General features: G+C 36.2%; 1 protein-coding gene and 1 long non-coding RNA gene across 3 annotated transcripts in view; one reads left to right on the top strand and one right to left on the bottom strand.

Moving 5' to 3' along the window:
- Positions 1–142, bottom strand: part of LOC108449153 — a 45,881-nt gene extending 45,739 nt beyond the window's left edge. For both annotated transcript variants that reach the window (XR_001865286.1, XR_001865285.1), the window contains exon 1: positions 54–142. This is a non-coding gene — a long non-coding RNA (uncharacterized LOC108449153). The remainder of the gene's footprint in view (positions 1–53) is intronic.
- GABRA2 (gamma-aminobutyric acid type A receptor alpha2 subunit) overlaps positions 1–7,311 on the top strand; it is a 64,466-nt gene continuing 57,155 nt past the window's right edge. Inside the window, exons 1-2 of the mRNA XM_008641407.2 lie at positions 1–434; positions 2,987–3,102. Of these exons, the coding sequence (XP_008639629.1) occupies positions 367–434; positions 2,987–3,102 (184 nt within the window). The 5' untranslated portion in view covers positions 1–366. The remainder of the gene's footprint in view (positions 435–2,986; positions 3,103–7,311) is intronic.

The following is a 7,311-nucleotide window of genomic DNA, read 5'->3' as shown; positions in this document are numbered from 1 at the left end:
GGTGTGCCGTAGTGAGGCGAGGGGTGGTTAAGCCCCCATCCTCCCATACATACGGTTTTTATTTTTTGTTCCTTTTCGTCTCGGGGCTTTCACATCACGGAACAGGAAAGCATCTGATGCGCCGGCTCACATGCCACTTCTGATCATACGTTGCCTCTTTGCACAGAGCAGGATCGTTGGGAAAGATGGAGATACAATAAGTTGCTAGTACTGAAAAGTGCTGCGGAAATCCAGTGGTTTCCTTTCTCCAGTGAAGTGACATATTTTTCCTCGGGTTAAGTTGAAAGCACTGCTTGGCGGAGACTGACTGTGGCTGAGAGTGGGTTTGTGTTTTTCTTACACCGTTAGGTTTTGCAAAGAGCAGCGATGAAGAGGAAGCTGGCACTCTCCGAGATGCAGTTGGTTCTCGTTTTATTGGTGTGGCTACCAACAAGGTGAGAGGATATTTAGTTTTGTTGTTCAGTGCAAACATGTATGTTACAATCTACTAAGGGTAAGCTTGTGTGAGTGGTTATAAAAGTACAGTATGTAGTAACGTAATAAAATACCTTTCTTAGCTGTTTGAATGCAGTATTACACAGTTTCTTGAGCAAATGCAGTAGAATGTAGTTTTGGGACCAAAAAAGCCTGATCTCTTGTCCTTAAACGGTTTTTGAATTGATGCTTTATTTCACCATTAAAATAACAATTTCTTTAAATGCCTTATTGAATCCTAAATAATTATTGAGTTACTATATCACTGTGATTCTGTACCATACAAAATGGAGAGATAGATTATCATGAAGTCACACTGCAAATCACAGTCTTTAAAATAATGCTCACATATTTAGTAATACGGGCATGCCTTTTTTTTTTCTTGTTTTTTTTTTTTTTGGTCAAACATAATAGAATTCAAAATGATGCTTAAGCTTTAAACCTCTAGGTGGAGATAGCATACAACTTCACAATCACATATAATAAAACAATAGCATCATTTATTAATCAACTTTTCTTATGTTGCTTAAAGTTCTCCATTTCTAAAGTGACAGTATAAGAGGAAGTAATTTTTATCACATTATACTTTTGTGTTGCACACAGTCCCGAAATATGTAATTAATCGTAGTTTGTAACTTTGATTTACTTGCTTTAGTTCTGGTTACAGTAGGTCTTGTCCTGATATAGTAAGAATTGTATGCTAAATAATGCAAGTTTCCTATGATTAAACAAGTCTCCAATATGTTTGTTTGTTTCCCAGTGATCAAAATATTTCCTGAAACTATGTTTTCTCTTTCACTTTATACCTAACTATGGTGCAGTATTAGTTGAGTCACAGTGGGCCAGATCCTGCAAACCCTACTCAAGTGAGTAATCTTACTGACGTCAAAGAGACTACATGCGTTATTAAGGACTTTATGCCCGAGTAAAGTTTGCGGGATTCGACCCTAATTTGATGTAATTGTATTGATCTAATTTTTTTTCAGTGGAATCTTGAATTCAAAAACTGCTGTATCTCAAAAAGAAGCTTAAAAATGGCAGAGATGTACACTACCATGAGTACAGTGATACATTTTACAAATCAAAAAGGAACCATGCAGTAATCGCAATTAATAAAAAACTGACACATGAGTAAAATCACACATGATGTTTTCATGGGTTCTTTATAAGTTATCTGATTTGGGTCGATTCTGTAGTTTATATGATGGAAAGCACAGACTGCAATGATTTACATTTAAATACTTCCTTCATGCTCTTGAACTGGGGACCAACAGACAACCTTGTCTTTAATAATTTTGTAGCTTGCTTTAGAGAAAAGATCATCCAAAGCTACTTTTGGTTTGGAAGAGGAGGAAAACATGCTTCCTGTTATGGCATTCAGAATGCCTTCATCCTGAAATGATTAATACTCAAACATTTAAGGTTAAAAATTTAGGTGGCTGAAAAAGGTATAAATGGTAATGTGTTTAGCATATGATGCTTTACTTCCTTGATACTAATATGCTGGTATTAAGTAGATAAGACTGATGAGCTCATGTACTTCACATGCATAGTGCTTAAAATTGTTGGCACAGTAACATTTGCATGTGTAAGGCTTTCTGCATGTCAGGGTTTCCTTGGCACAAACCCTTTTGGTCTGGGTGCCCAGGTCCTGGAGGACTGTGGAACACCCCAGCTGCCTGGGCAGCAGGTTCATATTCAGCCCGTAGCATGTTCCACAGAGATTTGATCCATAAAGCCTGTAATGTCTCTTTCTTTATTGGGGAAGTTTGAAACAATCAGTGATCTCTAGATTCTTCTTGATATGTCATTTATGATTCCTTTTTCCATCCAACTTTTATAAGGTTTGTCTGCATCTATTGGGAGATCAGACAGTGCTATTTATGACAAAATAACGTTTTAGAAAGATGAAGGCTGTCCACAGCTATCCTGCAGCTTGCTAGTCAGCACTGGTGTTCCCTCCCACCAACTGCTGTCGTCAGAGGACTCCCTGAGCATGATCGCTGGAGTTTTCCCTCATGTTAGTTCTTCTGGTCATGTACATTACATGACCATTGGGTGGAAGCAAATCCACAGGATTTATCCAGAGATAGAGTATAGCTAGGTGAGGACAGATAAGATAGAGCTGGAAGGAGATGGGTTTGTGCATGCGATCCCGGGCTATCAGTCCAGGAGTAACATGCCACCAAAGCCTGGGAAGCTCTTCCTGGGTTTTGCACCAGCACAGCCCCCACTAACAGTGTTAGTGGAGCTTGAAGTAGCACTCACAGTAATGCAATGATGACTACAAGTAGAGGCTACTGGAAAATGACTGCCTGGGTATTTTAAATAGTATGTTGTTGACTCTTACATGTCTGAACTTGTTATATATAAATTGTGTATTTGTATACTGTTAAATACACCCTTCCTGTTAGAATGCAGCAAGTTAAAGGCCAGCCTGAAAAAAAAAATGCATGTTGAGTGTATGTTAAAGCATACTTAGCACCTTCTAAAATGTAAAATATCCATTTAGATCAGTGCTGGCTGACTCCCTGGAAGATGAAGCTAAGAATAACATCACCATCTTTACAAGAATTCTAGACAGACTTCTGGATGGTTATGATAATCGCCTCAGACCTGGATTAGGAGGTAATAAAACCAATTAAAGATTGATTTAAAAAATCAATTTGAATGTTCAGATTTTATGCAGTGATATTCTTCCTTCAGGGTTTTTTTTCCCCTAACAACTGGTATGTATCTTGATAAATTATTTATAACTACATTCACCCAGATGAATCATTTGAAGTTGGAGAAAGATAACATCTATGAATGGAAAGAAGGCACTTTCACACATTTATCTTAAGTAAAAAGAAAAAATATCTGGTGTTTTAACATAGTAAAACAGAATTTGAACAAAAATAACATCTAAAGCTGTTATTCCAGTCAGGGAATTTTGGTTGAACAAGGAATGCAGGCTTAATTCCCTGCAATGCGATAGGTGTATGTTTTCAGAAATCTGCACAAGTGTTTTGTGTGATGTTTATAAATTCCACATTTTAGAGTCATTCCTGGGCCCAGTAAATTCAGTGAAAATGTTGTATTTTATCTTCTTTGAAATTAGGGTTTCACTGGTAGCATGCATTTTGTTTCTGGGCATCTTGCACTTATTTGGGCATTTGGAAAAAAAAATACAGGAAAAGAGAATATTGGAGGACAGAGGTCACTGCACTCTTGTGCCATGACTGTCAGTTATTTTTCAAAATGTCAGTTCACATTTTGATTTTAAAGCTGTATGCCATCTTATGTCAATATGTGTTATATAGGCAAGAAATTGAAATAATTTTTATAGTTTTGAAAATATTACTGTGTACAGAAAAATCTCTATGGCATGGGGAGGGGCTGAATATCTTAGTTTTGACAATATTTTATCTACTATTATTGTTTATCTGTATTTATACTGTCTAACATTGACATGTATGATTCAAATATACACTCCTACTGCTATTAATATTTTTATTTGTAACAGTTTTGGTAATTGTAATTTTCAACCTGGAGACTGTTTCAGCTTGGTGAAACTAATTCTAGTGCAAAATCCTTGGGACCCATTCCTGTTCCTGTTGATTTCAGGAAGGTCAGGCCCAAAGCTGATGCTACAACTTCCATGGAAATTACAATAACGATTACAATTAGAATGATCAAATTAGGAATTAGTTAAAGCTCAGAGGTTTTATCCCACAATATTCCATGCTGACCTGTGGCTCTGTTGCTGTTCTGGTCCTGGAGAACGGTGGCTTGCATCTGACACAGCAGAAAGTGGGAGCTGATGCTGACTGAAACAGCTTTCTCATTATACATTACTTTTAACCTAGGATGTCTTTTCATTTCCATTTCTGGCCTCTGTACAGAGGAGGCTTGTAAAATATTTTACATTCAGAGAATTTTTAATTTAGCTGACATATGAGCACTGTTGATGTGAGAATTTATATAGTGATGTTTTACATGGAGTTTTGATTTCTTTGCAAAATACTCAAATTTAAGAATTTAGGCATAGTATAAATATACAATGACTTGCACAAACATTTCATATCACCAAGCCCATGTTCAATTGGCAGGGCTTTTAAAATAATATATTTTATTAGAAAAATAATCAAATTTTTCTTGCTTACAATGAATGAGCCATTTAATGAGAGTAGTCTGCAGTTCCTTTACATCTCAAGTATTTTTGTTAATATTGAAATTATATTGTTGAGAACATGAAGTAAAGAAAAAAATTGAATGGATTTTACTTTTATATTTTTCATTAAATTTGCTTCAAAATAACCTCCCTCTTTTTCTTTATGAAGCCTCATAGGTAATTAAAACATACTCTGAGAGCAAAAAAATTAAAGAATTAACATCTGTTTGATATTGGTATATGTGGCAATCAACCCATGCAGAATATGTGTGAAATGAAACTGTGTCATGCATATTAAACCATGGTGATTCATGACACATTAATCTTAATCGTCAAGAATACTTCAGTTGTGGGTGGATGGATTCTTACAGTTTAAAAGAACACTTGTAAATGGCCATTGTGATAATTCACGACACAAAACATACCAAACAATGCTTTTGTACATAGTGCATAGTAATTATGTAGTTTCATATTTCTGGAATTTTCTAGCAGTTTATTCCTTTTTCTATATTGACCTGTAGTCTGAAAAGAGATGTAGAAATAATTAACATTTTTTTTAACACTACGTGCCTAGTAAGACCTGGGAATTTCTGAAAGTGTTTTTGTGAGAGATTACTGCATTCTGACCATGCCACACATCATTAATCTAAGATACTTAGTCTCAGTTATGTTTCACTTCCATTCATATGAATCTGAAATAACTCATTTTAAACCAGTAGAATGTTTACTTTGGCATAGCAGTTTGCATTATTGTGCACATATCACTACTATGACTGGGATCACAATCTGGCCTAACGTGCTACAACAGGAATAGTTCAGGGTCTGAGATGAATTCTTCTAAAGTCATCTGAAAGCAAGAGCTGTTCATCAGCCCGCTTTCACTTCCTGTGAAAGACATTCTCAGAGATGTCTTACAGCAAGAATTTAGCTCATTGTAAAAAATGGCTCATTTAGTAATGAAAAGTTTTAGGTTAATACTGGCATTTTATCTAGTTATTGACCAACAAAAGGGAAGTGTATAGGCTTCTTGAAGGACTGTATATTAAATTCAGCTAAGTAAATGTCTGGTTGGGAGGTAGTTCTTGAATTCAGGGATAGATTTGTTATTCATTTTACTGGCAGACTTGGTGTGAGTACTGACAGTTTGTAACTTGATGCTTCACTGATGCACTTCAAAACTGAGTGCTATATTCTATAGACTGCTGAGGAAGGTTTAACTTTTACTGGTGATACACCTCTGTCAGATAAACAAGTTTTGGCTGTTGGCTATTGGCTGTCCTAGCAGCTGGGATCCTTGAATGATGTATGAACACTACAATGATGCCATAACCTGCAAAATGGGTGCGGGCAGGGAGAAGACGACACTGCACCGTCCCCTGAGGCCAGAGACATCTCATATGACTTAGATATATTCCCCAGCCTACTGTACTGATATGGATAGGCATGGGTTTATTCAAGGGGAGATAATTTTTTTTTCTGTACTCATTTTATGCTAAGCACAGGATTGCAGCTGGAACACTCTTGACTGCACTTTCAGCTCTGAAATGAACTATTTTACCCAAACATTCCATGCTATTTCTGTTTAGTCATCAAAATAAATTACAAGTTTGACTTCAAAACAAATTCCCTATGTCATTAGCATTAATTTGTATTAAATACAGCCATGCAAATGGCAAGTCATACAGACCTTTATTGTTTTTGGCTTTCTACAAATCATGAAGGTATTTTCTTCTTTTTATTTGCTGTAATATTTGCAAGACACTTAGGGTAGCACTTTTTCATAAATACTTTGCTTTTTATTAGCATGTAGAAAAGGAAATCCACAAAATAATGGGCACTAAAACTAAGCAAGGGACCAAAAAACTGGAAGTGATTGAATTACCTGTCTGCTCTCCTCTGCCCTTTGAACATGATCATGCTGGATACTTCAGTATTCTGATTATCTCCATAAGCTTTTTAGGCTTCTTTCTCATATTTGAAATTGGTCTTTCCAACAGCTATAGAACTTTTGTCTTTTCTACTCTCTGAAATTTATAAAACATAATTGAATAGAAAACTTAAATATTGGAGAAAAAAAACCAAAAACAAAATCAAAGGGAAGTTACAAGGACAGAGGCCTGGACTCCATAGCCTAAAGTTTCAAGTTCCATATTGACATTGAAAAGATCTATGGAAATGTGTACAAATTGAGGACCCTTCTGCAAACTCTGGTCAGTCTCACCAGCTTCAGGAATGGCATTCTTATTGTAACCAAAGAGGTGAATGCTGGTTGTTTAAAAAAAGAGGAAGATAAGTCAGTAGGCAGATGAAAATTAAATGCACTGTGATTCCATTTTGAAGGAACCATCTCTGGTTTCAAAGGTTCTGGTTGCTTTATGCAAGCATCTGCATTGCATTTCTCTTACAGACAGACCAAAACCTCTTTTTTCCCAACATTTTGTAAATCAATTGAACAGGAAAACTGAAGAGAATGGAGGGGAATTCTTGCTGACTATTGCAAGTCAGAGAGATGGTCAGCCATGAGCACTTGCAGGTGTGATCTTTCATCTTTGGAGCACTGGATATATTATTGCATAGAATCAGTGTAATGGTGTAGAATATCAGACTTGGTGGTTAAAAGCTGTGCGATGTGCTCACCAATATGAGCACAAGGGAAATCCATTTTTTCACAGATTACCCTTGTC

Source organism: Corvus brachyrhynchos, unplaced genomic scaffold, assembly GCF_000691975.1.
Source record: "Corvus brachyrhynchos isolate BGI_N302 unplaced genomic scaffold, ASM69197v1 scaffold17, whole genome shotgun sequence".
Classification (NCBI taxonomy): domain Eukaryota; kingdom Metazoa; phylum Chordata; class Aves; order Passeriformes; family Corvidae; genus Corvus; species Corvus brachyrhynchos.
This window is presented reverse-complemented; position numbering and strand designations above follow the sequence as displayed.